We start from the raw sequence: 14859 nt of genomic DNA on the forward strand, positions 1-14859 counted from the left end.
ATAACAGTAACCTCTGTTTTTGCCTAGGTTCCTTGATAAACCTGTGAGTGAGCAAAGGTAGTTCACACCTCAGGTTGACACAACACAGACGTTCTATCCTCTGCCAAATGTTCTCTGTGTTGATAGCCAGGAAAATTATAAGTTTGTGCCAACTTGAACATGTCAGTTTCCTTGGGTCCTTCTGTGCCTCTCCTATATGTATGCAATAGCCTCTGGGTTGAGAGGCAGTATGTGGAAAGCCAGGGCCATCTCCAGTGTCTACTGCACACACTAGGGTCTCAATTGGTTGTAAGCATGTCACAGACACACAAATTCTAGTACCTGGGAGGCCATCTCCCAGGTACTAGAGGTGCTGACCATTCCTGTTTGCTTGGATCCAATATAGTCATGTAAACCAGCTATGTTACTGGGCATGGGCGTTGCACTCAATACTCCAAACTGAGTCCCTGCCCTTCAGCCATGGCAGAAGCTGCTGATACTCATGGCCCACCCTTTCCTGATTCATGTTTTTTTAAGCTGGGGAGGGAACTCAGTAGCCCATGGTTTGCCTCCCACAAATTCTTCTTATTCTGAGTTTAGCAATTTGTTAGACATAACTGCTTCTCATATTACTGCATGCCTTCGGTCAATTCCCAGTATTCTGAAAGGGTTGTTTTGAAATTTTGTCTAGTATTATAGTTGCTTTTCATGGAATGGATTTGACAGTTTCTTCACTTGTGCACAGTCAGAATTACTAATTCTTTTTTTGTTTTGTTTTTGTTCTATTCAGGAAAAAAATTTATATTAAAATGAATTAAACTTGATAAATCTACTTTTTTTAAAAAAATGTATGTATTCTTGCTTAAAATGACCATTTGCTCTGCTAATTCTGAGCTGCACTTTGCTATATTAGTTTGCTGGCATGAGGCTGAGTCTTGATGTTCAAGCACAGGTTCTAAGAATTTTATCTTTCTAATAAAAAGATAAAATTATTTTTATTTCTCATATAACACATAATTATTGTACACTGTTCTCAAAACAGATATGCATTACTGTAGTTTCCCTCCTATTCACTTGGTTTCACATTAATGACATACATATGCATATACACAAATTTATTTCTATAAATTTGTTGCTATTCATACAATACAAAGATCTAAATTACTCACTGAAAGTGAAGAACAGAAAAGCCTATGATTGATTCTGTGATTCTAAAATGACAGCTTTAGTTGAAAAGAAGTATCTCAGTGGGAAAGCTTTCCTCTTAACTCTGAGTTTACCTCTTATTGCCTCTTGTTCCTTACTCCTGAGCCCCTTGGGAAGCATGGGATAAGAAACTGCGGGAAAGAAACTGGGAGCCATGTCACTTACTAAAAGGAATGGAAATCAGTCCAGCCAGGAACAACCACTTTGGTTTTTCCTCACATGTCAAACAAACACTGATAAATGAAGGAACACAAGTCTCTGCATCACCTAGACATATTTCAGTACTAATCAACCAAACCATTCATTAAGGAAAACAATTTGATGGGTTATTTTTGTTTGTTTGTTTGTTTGTTTTTTGAGTAAATGACCAGTAATTGCTTTCATTGTTGAACAGTTTTGTGTATTCTTCTTACTGTAGAAGATCATCAAAATCTCTTTGTCCTCTATGCTTAGATGTTATGATATCTAACATGTTTAGAAGATATTTGTTAGTTAGTCAATAATAATTCAGTTGAAACTGTTAGTCATTTAATATCATGAGGATTTACTTTTAAAATATTTTTAGTTGTAGATGGACACAATACCTTTATTTATTTATTTTTATATGGCGCTGAGGATGGAGCCTGGTTCCTCACACATGCCAGGCAAGCTCTGTACCACTAAGCTATGACCCAAGTCCTATTACGAGAATTTAATTCATGTTTGGTATTATTTGGACTCCCACATGTCCAAATTATGTTTAAGGAAGTAATACAAAAGTGACTTCATAGTCAACCTGCAACATAGTCATAAAAATGATAAAATGTTTTAAATTAAAATTCATTAAGGAAACAGAGAAAGCTATAATTGACCAGAAAAAAAATTGTAAAGCATATTTGGAATGTTTATTGTACATATTCTTTAGATTTTATGTCAAGGTATTATAACAAAGAAACTTCAAAGTATAGTGGACCAGGCAAGACACATTTCCCCCTCACCTTGTAAGTTGCTGGTGAGCTGTGCTTTATAAGGCCAACCACGAAATCATGACCTTTCTGCCATGCCATTTAGCCATCTTCCAGTTGTCCTCATCCTCATGGTTGACACTGACTTACAGCACTGTCTACATCCCAACTTAAGGGATGTGGAAAAAGACAATACCCAGGTCAAGTGGCTTGTGTTATTTCAAGATGACCCAGAAATACACATTCCATTGACCTGAATTTTCTGTGTGCCCACATGGAACTAAGAGAACTATGAAATAGTCTTGATCTGAACATCCACGGACCCTATCAGAGATTCCTTTATAGTTGCTGCCTAACAATGGAAATAACACATGCTTCCTATAGAGAATTTGGATAACACCAAATTGGAAAGAAAGAAGAAATAAAGACGATCTGCCATTAACTTTTCACTTCTCAGATAGTAATATCCGTACATTTTTGTATGAATATTACAATTTTTTTTCTTTCTAGAAAGAAAAACTCTTTTATATACATGTGCAATTCTCCTCATATGCATTGTAATTTTGCCATTAAAGTATCAATATCTTTACTCATGAAATTCATTGACTTTAGAGAACTTCATTTTAATGTCTAACACACGGAATGATCTTTCATTAACATGAAATAAATAACAAATCTCACTATAGAGCATGTATTTTTTTCTAGATTTTTACTACTATAAATAAATTGTCATATGTTCATATTTTGTTTCCTGGGGCAAGTTCATAGAAAAGGACTTATTTCCATATGGATTTTCAAAAAGTTATGCCTATTTTTACTTCCAACCTCAGCATATGAGGTGACCTATTTAGAATTACTGAGAATATCTTTAACTAGGATTCTGCTAATCCGAGAAGTCATTGTTTTTATTTGAAATGCAATGGAGAACAAAAGCACTTTCATCCTTAAACATAGAAAAGCATGCATGATGAATGCCTTTCGAGCTAGAAAGCAGTTTTAAGAACGTTTGATTTAATGGTTAAGTTTATGAGTTGTTGCTACATTATTGGCCATGAATAGTTTTGAAAATCATTTCCACATGATATTTTTCTTTTTATACATTGGATTTTTTTAACTAACATATATGACTTTTTATTTTAAGTTTATCAACCCTTTCCTGTTATGTTTGTGGAAGTTTTTCTTTTAATTTTTTTTTTTTTTTTTTGTAGTGCTTGAAACCTGGACTTCATGCATGCTAGGCAAATCTTCTACCACTAAGCTGCACCCCAGCTCCTGTTTGTTTCTGTTCTTAAAACAGTATGCTGTCTTCTGACATCTTAGTAAAAAAGATTGGGATTTTGCATTGCCACATCTATAAAAGGCCCCCTCAGTTTCCACCATTGCTGTAATGCTCACACAGTTGTTTCCATCCTCAAATTGTGTGCATTTCATGCTTTAGTGGCTCATTTTGGCTCTCTTTTGTTTTAATGCCATTGGCCTTATAATTTTTGAGTGTATTACCTTATTTAATTTATTTTGGCAGTGTAACAAATATTAATGCTTTCTGGAACACTTTTTCTCATAATTCTTTCAATATTTTTATTTTGGAGAAACACTTTATAATTTCAGTTTTTCTAAGGAGAGTGATAAAATTTTGATTGACATTATAATGCATCCATATCACAGCTTGTAACTTACGTAATTATAAAAATATAATTTTAAATCTTCATAACTTATTCACGATAAAATAATATTCAATTTTACTATAACCTAATTGTATATTAAATATTATTACAGCATTATATTTTATGTTATACACTTATATTTATATTTAAATATAATGAGCTTACTTTCATACTATATTAGTATTATATTTTATATTTACACTAATATTATGCTAGTATTGTTTTACATTTTACTGATTTTTATATTGTAAGGTTCCTTCATTTTTAAAATAGCCAATCTTTTTCATTGAGTTAAGGTTTTATTTATGTCTGTTAGTAAAGCTTTATTTTTTCTCTTCATAAAACATATTTTTTATTAAGATTGTTTTTATTTTGTAATTTTGTACTACTGGTAAATGGTTCTTTCCTATTTTATTACTATTTTTCCTGGTACGTGAAAATGCTAGTAATTTTTTAAAATTATATTATTGGCTACCTAAATAAATCTTATGATACTTAAAAGTATTTTGTTTGGTTTTCATGAGGTGTCTATATTTTAAGAATTACATAATTTGCAGTAATAGTGTTTTTGTCCACTTTTTACTTTTAAAGTTTGAATCAAGCCTTTTTCCTTTCGAGTATGGCTCACCTTTACTTTTCTTTTCCTTTTTTTTTTTTTTCCCAGCATGGAAGAGTGTGAAGCTCTTTGCACCAGACTAGCCATCATGGTTAACGGTAGCTTCCAGTGTCTCGGCTCCCCTCAGCACATTAGGAATAGGTATGTGGAGCTTCTCTATTGTTTGATTCCTATCTATCAACAGCATGATGCAGTGTTATAACTGGAGATGCTTTAGAGATAGCTTGATCAATTAATTACATCATGACATACAGGAAGAGGTGAAGGCATTGAGACATTTAAGGGTATGTTTAAAAAACACGATTAGTAAGTCAAAGGGATGTCAATTCCCAAATTCTTTCCCTAAGATAGTTTGCTTCCTTCTTGAGAAGGACTGTACCCTGATTGTGGTGGCATTGGTAGGGAAAGAGTATGGCTGGCAGGCCCAGATCAAGACAGGACAAGAAATAGCCTCCTGGTGTATGAAGTGCCTTATCCAGAGGTTGTGCTAATAATATAATTTTTCCAGCAGCAGTAAATCAGAGTTCTGATTTACCAAACACTATACTTTAAGAAAGAGTTCTGTCAGTGTGAGAGGGTAAAAGACAGTTGCTGTGTTTTACTTTCATTTCGGATAATAAAAGACTAAAGATTTTTTTTTCCTATGCTCATGAATCCCTTAGATTTATTCCTGGTTAATTATCTCTTCATGTCTTTTTTTTTTCCATTTACTTTTTGGGAGTTTAATGATTTTGTTATAAATTTCTATGACCATTTTTATGTCCTTGTATCTTTCTTTTTTTTTTTCCCCCAGAGTTTTCTGAACGATTTTCTGATTTCCTTCAGTTTGTTGTTTAACCTTAATTTTTCATACAGAGTAATTTGGTCATTTATGTTGATAAATCTCTTTTTTCATGTTCATTTAGTCAATGTTTTTAATGTTAGAACTCTTAAGCAGAGATCTGGTAAATAGCTGAAACTTAAATATTTTTATTTTATGGAGAAAATAGCAAGTGCTTGGATAGAGGTGATGTATTAGGAGGTAAACAGCACGTTTCTAGTGGCTTGGTGTTGGTCACTACTGGGACAGTAAACCTCACTGATGCTTAGTGCTGTTTAGTGTTAAATGCTTGCCAGATGAATCTGCTAGAAACTATTCTCCGCTCACTTTAATAAGTAGTATCAAAAGAAAAATAATACTTCACACTGTCTAACCTTTATGAATGTCTACATAAAGTTTTATAGTCCATTCCTGATTGTTGGGTGATTTATATTTGACTCTAGCTTCTTGCTTTCCATTAGGCATGGTAAAGTTGGCTAAAGAAGCCTGCAGGATTAGATCATGGGAAGAGGATAATTCCCAGTGCTGATCTACAGGCTGGACAGTCTCTGTCCACTTCTGAGTTTTGATTCTGATAATGTGATCTGTAGGTTGAGGATGAATTATTAGTGGTGTTAACTCACATGGTGTTATTCACCAAAATACCAAACAAGATAGCTTTTAAAATGTCTTCTATTTTTTTTTAATTTTCCTACAACAAATAAGCCTATCATAAATAAATATATGACTACATATGTTTCCATAATATTGAAATAAAAAGTAAGGGATGATTCCAGGGCATCTATATTTGGAATCATCCATGTTGTCCCCATTTCTCCTCTTCTAACATGAGGCATTCACATAGGTAAGAGGAATCCCTCCCAACTCCCCTGCATTCCTTACTTCCATGAAAATTCACTGGGCTCCCATAGACCTGGAGGACCCTGTGTGAGAGCTACTGCAGCTGTCAAGAGATAGACACTTCCCTCCAATGTTGTCCCCAACTCTGCAAGGAGAAAACAGTCACCTTGGTGGTCTTGTACAAGTGGAGAAAGTTGATTACTTCCAGAATGTCCTGATGATAGCATTATTGAATGTGACCTTGAATAGTGATAATATAAGTTCAGTGTAGATGGATATAGTGGGGATACTGGGTGCTGCGTGCTGAGGTAGCATGGGGATCCTACCCAAGGGACAAAGGCCTGAGTGTCCATCATATGACCCCATGGCTCCTTCTCCTCAACTGTCATATGGGTTGCCATGAGGACTAAGTGTGATTGGAAACACTGAGGACAGGGCAGGGGATGATTTAATATTATTGCATGTGATTTGAGTGAAAACAGCTCATCATCCCCATGGCCGTCCCCAGGCACTTTCAGGGGCAGAAGAAGTGGGGGGAGAGGCTGCTGATCAGTATGGAGGTTTGGGGAATAGTCCTTGTGAGAGAGAATGAGAGCCAGCATCAAACCTATGGAAATACACGTGAATAAGCAATGAATTTGCCCAGAGGGTCTGTGGAGATAAATCAAAGAAAGCCAGTGTTTGAGCAGGACAGTCCTAAGTTAGGATCGGGACTCAAGTGTTGAGCTTTTCCTCTGGAGAAAGGGGTGGTGGGCAGGGTCCTGGGCTGGACTGGGAGACAGTGCCTAAAGATTAGCTGTGGAAATCCAAGATGCAGGACTCAAAGGGTCAAGCAGAGGATAGTACTGGCCCTCAGGGACCACATGCTCCCTATAAAGGGTAGGCGCAAAAAAAAAAAAAAAAAAAATCCCAAATGAGAGTCAAGTGGAATAAAAGCAGGAGAGAATGAGGGTTTAGCTTCCATATACATAGCTTTTCAACCACAAGCTGAGCTAGGCTTCATGGACAATGAGAACATATACTTGTATATGATTCTCAGCAAACCTGAGTGTGGCAACATCCCAGAGCCCTAGTAGCATCATGAGGCTCAACCTGATGCTGTAGTTTACCTGTCCATAGGTTAAGAGAGGGAATGGGAAAGACTCTGTGGGGATGAGAAAACTGCAGTCTCTTAGAAATATAAAGTAAAGGAAAGAACATGGGTAGTTTTTAGGAACAGATACATAAAGAAGAAAAGAAAGGGGAATAGAGGTCAGTGAAACTGCTCAAAGCAAAGAACTCGCCCTCCTCCTCTGGAACCTGAGTCTGTCCCTCCTCCCTGAATCTTGGGGCATAGGCAAGACCCAAGTACCGCAGCATCCCTCTCCCTCAGTCTGAGGGGTGGCACTGCCTTTCTTTCCCATGCTCAGTTGATGGTTTTGGTTGACCTCCTACACACAGTGCCCCCAAATTGTCCTAATTACTTCTCCTACTATGCTCATGTGATCTGTCAACCTGGGCCCTAACCACAACTGGACATGTACCACCATCAGAGGCATGGATGTTGTGGGGATACTGGGTTCCATGAAGGACAGACACAAGCCCCAATCTCCTGCTCCTATCTGAACATCAAAACTCAGCCTGCTTGATGTCTGCATCTGCCTCCTCCCTACCCCTTCTGTTTCAAAATACAGTGTATTGATGGAAAATAAAATATAGAATAAAGGCCCACAGACCAGGAGACACCACCATTACGAAGACAGTTTGTTACTCACAGTTGTCAACACAAGGGATGTGCTACACAGGGCCACACGGGGGAGCATAGGAGTTAGTCCATGGGCAGAGGGAGTAGGAAGAAAACACGGACCAGAGTTTTCATTGTGTTTCTACAGCAAACAGATGAGGCAACACCACCAGGCCTAGGTTTGCCTAGTTTGACTAACATTGGCAGGACCTGAGGCATAGGGGCTATATGTAGTTGTGTGGCAGCTGGCCCTAAAGTGAATAAGATACAGGTGGATAATGGCCCAGAGTGTGAGCCACCAGGAGAGAAGGTGGTGGTATGGTGTGGGTTCTAAATCTGCTGATCTATATTTGAAAAATGTGGTTTTGGTGGACTTTTATTCCAACTCTAGAAATTGGTTCTTCCACCAATCCCTTCCCTGGAAGGGAAGTCGCTCCAGAATCAGTAAAGCCCTGCAGATCAGAGCATCAGAAAATATGGCTAACATGTCCACTGAGCAGACTCAGCCAGGCTGAACTGAGGTGTGGATGTGGGACCATCACATTCTCCTGGCCAATTTTACAGAGGAAAGTGGGGAGTTCAGACTTTACTACAGGTCCTAGAGCCTCCCTTCTTCTTCTTTGGTATAGTTTTTTGTTCTTTTTGATAACATTTTCAATAGCTTACTTTAGTTCTATTATCCATACCGTAAGATTTTAAGCATTTTTGAGATTGTGGAGTCATATTTAAAAAGTCTCTGGACTCCAATCTATACACCTAAGGTTCCATGTGACCAGTTTTAACTCAATGATTCATGGCGAAGGGTCTCAGAGAAATGATTGCAGTAGAGAACTACCTCGGTTGAGCATCTCTGTTAAGGTCGAGTTGTTACTTTCACTCTGAAGTTTCTTGACCAAATTGTAACTTAGAAAAAGTGATGAACGTGAGGTGTTAAGTGGAATTGAGGCTGTTTGCTTCTGATATCTAATCATTTTTTTTTTTTGAGAGAGAGAGAGAATTTTTTAAATATTTATTTTGTAGTTTTTAGCAGACACAACATCTTTGTATGTGGTGCTGAGGATCGAACCCAGGCCACACACATGCCAGGCCAGCGCGCTACCGCTTGAGCCACATCCCCAGCCCATCGTTTCTTTAACAAACATTTATTGAGGGCCAAAAAAGGGGTCTAGAGATAGGCCTGCTATATATAACCTGTATCCACTCGGTTCTCACACTTCATGGAGTGAGACCTGCACATACTGGTGACATCACAAGAGTGAATAGGGTAGGCATCATAAAAAAAGGATTTCTGAAGAGGAGACCACATTTTTCTAACTTTGAGGAAATAGGGATGTCTGGTAGACCTTGAAGTACAGGTAAAATTTGTTTAAAAGGAGATTAAATCCTAGGTGAGTACCAAATCATAATGAGATCAAGCAAGGACAAACATATGAGTCAAAGCAGAATTTAGATATCAACATTGAAATTGAAGGAAATCTTCAGGCCACGTAAAATAAGGATGGCTATATTAAATATTTCTTGAGCTGCACTAGGCTTTGTGGTCTTAACATGGGTTTCTCAAACTTGGCATTATTTTTACTGTGAGTCAGATAATTCTTGGTTGTGGGAAGCTGCTCTGTGCATGTAGGATGTATATAGCAGCATCCCTGGCCTGTGTAGTAGTACCCACCTCCCCAGTTGTGACAAGTAAAAATGTCTCCAGACATTGGCAAGTGTCTTTTGGAGAGCAGATTGTCCAGGTACTTTTTTCCATGCCCTTGGGGAGTTTACAGGTTGGTGGACATCCAGGATAAGGACTTAGATTCTCAAAGGTAGAGCTGGCGATGGTTCCTGACCTTTCTGGGACTGGATCTTCTGAAAGTTAGGAAAGCAGGGTCATGGATAGTCAGAAGGCAATGCACACTGGGTTTTTTCTTGCTGTCAGTTGATCTGCTGAGCTCTGCGACAACTTCATTTTGCAGAGACCCCAGGGTCCATATGAAAGGGTGCCCTCCTCCTCTCTCAGCCTCAGTGTGGTCCTTTTTTTTTACAATCTAAGGAGTTATACCTGAGAACCAAAGGACATGATGGGGGCTAGAAACTCTCCAGGTGAGGGTCCTTTGGAGGTTCTTCCTAGGCTCCTCTAGACACAACTTCCTCTCTCCACCTTGGGTCTGTTCTCCTTTGCACTTTGTGTTGACAGCCTCATCACCAATGGCTGCTCAACATTCCCACACAGATACCCAGTACTTGATATTCCTACCCCAGAGTCCCATAATGATCCTCACTTCCTCCTTGAGACTTCTTTGGCCTTTCCTAGGATTCAACATTTTCTTCCCTTTGCTTGTGTTAATCTCCTTTCTTCATTGGTGTGTGACTGCACCCTGCCTTCCAGGCTATGTTTGTAGAATTTTAATTTCCACTGACCTGCCTTGTTCCAATTTAATGTTAAGCTCCTCAAGAGAACAGGCTTTGTCTTCTGTATGTCCCATTATTTCCTTGTGCTTGTACAGCTGGATGATTTCAGACACAATTAGCAGGCAGGGACAGCCAGTGCTGGAGGAATCCCCAAGAGAACCACACCAAAGAGAAGCTCTAGGGTTCCCAAATGTTGACATTTTGGTTCACCAGCAGGTTTAATACCATAAACTCTAAATTTCCTCACTGCCTCATTAATTAAATTGGTGGTGTACTTTATTCTCAAGTTCTAGGCCTTCTTACTATAACTGTTAAGGCACCTTATGTGATACTTCTACATACATAAAAATGTTTACCTTTAGAGTTACCTTCAAAAAGATCTTTTTAAAATGTTGTTTGTGCTTATGAGCAGAGATCCAAGTTCAAGGTGCAGAGCCACGTCTACACCTTATTAATTCAATGAAAGGAGACCACAGTAGATTTCTGCTGGTGGTATTTACTTCAAAGGGTTGTCCTGACTGTAGTTTGGGACCTTTTCCTGTGTTCCTAGCTTTCATCAGCACCAGGTGTCCCCAATCCTGAGCTTAGTGCAGATGGTAGGATGTGTCACAAAAGGTAATGCTTTTCAAGAAAGACAGACATGGTGCGGAATTTCAGAGGCGAGTCCTCATAGAGGGAAGTGGCATTTACTCCCTGCCTCTTGGCCTCCTGCTGCTGCCTCCTATCTCCCACACCTGTGACCTTCTGGCCTCTGCCCAAACCTGGAGAGGTTGTGAGTCCCTCCCTGCCCCTAGTCTAGCTGCATACCTCTGGCCACTCTTGTGAGGTCTTCACAGAGCACTCCTTAGAGGTGCTCTACAGCCTCTTCTTTCCGTGCCCAAACACACCCCACAAGCTTTTCTGCTCCTTTCTTTACCACTCCTGATCCGTCCTCTGCTTCCCACCCCTAGCTTTAGATTTCCTAGCGCCATCTCACCTCCTGAGCTAGACATGTGCCCTGTTTTCCTCTTGGGACAGATGTTAGAATGCCACAAGACAGCCTTCCTTCAGACTCAAGAAAACCTGGGGGGAATTTCTTTCTCCCCCTTTGGCCTTTTCTTCTTGGTGACTCACAGAGAAAAAGTTACATCTTGTGAAATCCATAGAGATCATCCCTCAGCCTTGACCGGGGCCCTTCTCTTGCGCCACTTTTGTTTTTTCTTTCTTCTTGCTTCCCTAACCCAGAAAATGTCTCCCTTTCCCAGTTGTCTTGGACCTCATGGATTATCTGGCTGTCACTTACGAACTACCGACTCTCTTCCATAATGCACTAAGCACAGTGTACCTATGACTTAGCATGCTGGTAAAAATGCCATTAACTAACACTGAATAGTACTTGCCATTTGCCAGCTCTAAGTGCTTTATACGTATCAATGAATCGATTCCTTGTGTGATCCTATGAAATAACTATTATTGACTCTCATTCTGTAGATGTCGAGAATGAGTCACAGAAAGGTTGGGCGTCTTTCCCGGGGTCATCCGCTACCAAGCGCAGGCTCTGGAATTTGAAGACCAGCACTAGTACTCTGGCTCAGTTTTCTCTAATAATTATCCTCATTCTGAAAGATCTGAGTTTCAGTGACTCCAGAGCCCATAGGCCCAGCCTCATCCTGCCTCCGTGCCAGGGGAGCCATGTCGGGATGGCCTCACATAAACTCTGTTTGCTATGCCTTCAGTTACAGCCATTGACCTTCTCTTTGAAAGGGTTTCTGCACCTTCTCCACTTCTTATCAAGACTATCCCTTTATTCATTTAATACATAGTTTCTAATTTCCTGGGCAGAGAGAAGCTCTTGATAAGCTAGCTCCTTGATATGATCTCAAAAATTTTCTAGTTATTACCATCCTTTTCTTCCTTTTTTCTTATCTCTGAGAAAGAAATTTGACTGTATATCATCATGTGTATTCCTTTACCTGTTTGAGAGATCTTCCATTCTGAGACCTAGAAAGCAGTGGTTTTCTTCTTTCTCTTCTTTATCTGTGAACATTTATTCTAAGTCGTGAGCTATATTTACCTGAAAATGAAAGAACATCAGTTATACTGATTTAAGTGTATTCACTGACTGAACCATGTTCATATTTTATGTGTAAAGGAATTGAGAGGCGACTGATTATTAGTGTTGGCTCAGTGACTCTAGTTTCTACAATTAGAAACTGCTGCTGTTGATCCACCCCTCATGTCTATGTTTAGGCAACAAACACAGAGCAGAGAAAAGCCAAAGTATCCAAATAAGTGTCCTCTCTTAAATTAACATTTATTTGGTCATGTTCTACACAGCAATTTGGACTTATATTTCATTGGTCCCATGGCTATTTGGAAGTCGAAGAAAGCTAGCCTCAATCTGGGCCCTTTGCAATTTAAACATTAAGATTAGGTTTCTGTTATTTAGAAAGATGGGGAATGGATGTGGAGTGGGCCTCCTACAGTCTGGCTCATTCTTTTGACCACTTCCATTTTAGATGAGTGATTTTTTTTTTTTTTTTTGATTAGGGACTTAAACTCACTTTACTGATGATGGGCAATTTGATTGGGCAGTCTAAGCTCCAGAGACTCTAGGGCTTCCATTTGAAGAAAGTCGTATGATATGGCATAGCCCTCTGTGTAACAGATTCATAGTGTATGCTCAAGCACATGATTGTGTGTGTGTGTGTGTGTGTGTGTGTGTGTGTGTGTGTGTTCGTGTGGAGAGATTTATTGAAAGAGAGCTGGAGTGAACCACCAGCTACCTATAACCAACCAACCTCTTTTGGATACTGTTATTCTGTCCCAGGTAACTAGGGGTATGTTCCCAAATCCTTTGCTATTGTACCTCAAGGGTGTCCTGGGATCCCTGGGAGCCTCCTTCTGGCTGTGGTACTTTCAGTCAACCTCTAGGGAGCCAATAACAGCTGTGCTGCACTATTGGCTTCCTGGCCCTTGGCACTGAGGTAAGGAAGAGGTGTACATCTGAAGTCAAAACAGTCCTCACAGGGAGGGAACACAAGCATGTTCCAGAAGCACATACCTTACAACTTGAAGGAGACCAGGCCGATTTCTGATTGGGGAGAAAGAATAAGAGCTGTTTCTTTATAAGCAAATGGAAGCTTTTGATGTTTTAAAGAAAATCATTAAGAGTGTTTTCATTTTACTGAGTTGTCAAACATGAAAAGTATAAGTTAAATTAGGAATAAAAATGGAATAAATTTCAAAAGGTACCATCATAGATATGTTATTTGGCCTCTTAACTTAAAATATAGAATCACCTGGAAGGAGTTTTGATGAATTTTCTTCTAAAAAAAAAAATGGAAGCATAATGATGTTTGAGCTTACCAGTTACAATTGTCTGAGAAGTTGCAAATTAATATGTCACCTTATGTGACACCTTATGTGTCACCATATGCTTCATTGTGGTGACTTTAATTTAATACTTCTATAAAACATCATTATAGACATAAAAGCTTAGATTAAGGTTACATCACCGAATAATAAACTGGCTCATTTAAAAAGGGAACAGATAATTTGATATGTTTACGTCATTTTCACAAATGGGGGAGGAAGCTTGAACATGGGCACATGTAATGATTTCTGCCATGTTTTGGAACTAGGGAATGATGTGCTACCACATTATGAGTGATATTTTTCTGCATTTCACTTTTTTTTAAAGCATCATATAATTCAATTGCTACCACTAACCCTGAATTAATTCTCTTTACTACAAGTAGTTTTATTGAGAGGCAGAGACGTTAGCTCAGCTCCATATCCCCGACAAGTTTTCACTCTGATGTGCATAATACATCATCTGATTTGTTTTCACAACATCACGTTGCATGAACAAAATTAATGTTGTTCTAACATAATTACCTGGGAAGAGATCTTGATTCTCTTGCTTTTCTCATGCTGGGTATTTCAGTTGGATGCTTCCGGTCTTGGAAATTCAGATCATGAGCAATGTCATCCAGAGCTGTCACCGTACCAAAGGGAAGCACTCTGCTTTCGTTACTAGTATTTTCCATTAACAATAAGCAGACTGCTTCTCACCCACAATGATGATGGGAAAAAAAGTGGTGGAGACCACTTCCGTTATAAATGAATGAATTTTTTTTATTAGGTACTTAAACTCACAATGGCTCCTGTGCATTCACACATGTTTATTAGAGTCCCTTCTTAGAAATGACAAAGATGTGATTCCTGATCTCAAAATAGTTCATAGTGCAGTGCCATGCTGACACACATCCATGAATAAAGGCAGTATGGTGATAATTGTTCTAAGATGCTAGTGATCTTAACGCTGTGTGATGTGCCTCGATTTAAATCAGCAAATTCTACTGAATGCACAGTGACAGTGCTGAATGCATAATGGTGAATAAGACAACTGCTCTATTACATAAGAAAAAGTAGAACTGCTATTTGAGAAGGCTTTAAATATATGAGGTAGGAAATAGAAAAGGAAAAATGCATGCTCAGCATTCTAGGGGAAGGTTTGGCATGGGTGGCTTCATGGTCAATGAGTCATTTAAACCAAGAATGTACGTCCACTGTGGATGTATTTGTATTGGTGTTCTCTAGAGCAACAGAACTAACAATGTGTGTGCGTGTGTGTATTGTTATAGTTTATGAGATTGGCTCACATGACCAAAAGCTGGATAGTTCCC

The 14859-nt window shown here is 38.9% G+C and overlaps 1 protein-coding gene across 1 annotated transcript in view; it reads left to right on the top strand.

Annotated features, from left to right (window-relative positions):
• The window catches only part of Abca13 (ATP binding cassette subfamily A member 13), a 441561-nt gene that overhangs the window by 409883 nt on the left and 16819 nt on the right, over positions 1 to 14859 (top strand). The window contains exon 60 of the mRNA XM_077796801.1: positions 4458 to 4550. Coding sequence (XP_077652927.1) covers positions 4458 to 4550 — 93 coding nt within the window. The remainder of the gene's footprint in view (positions 1 to 4457; positions 4551 to 14859) is intronic.

The sequence above is a fragment of the Urocitellus parryii genome, chromosome 3 (assembly GCF_045843805.1).
Source record: "Urocitellus parryii isolate mUroPar1 chromosome 3, mUroPar1.hap1, whole genome shotgun sequence".
Lineage (NCBI taxonomy): Eukaryota > Metazoa > Chordata > Mammalia > Rodentia > Sciuridae > Urocitellus > Urocitellus parryii.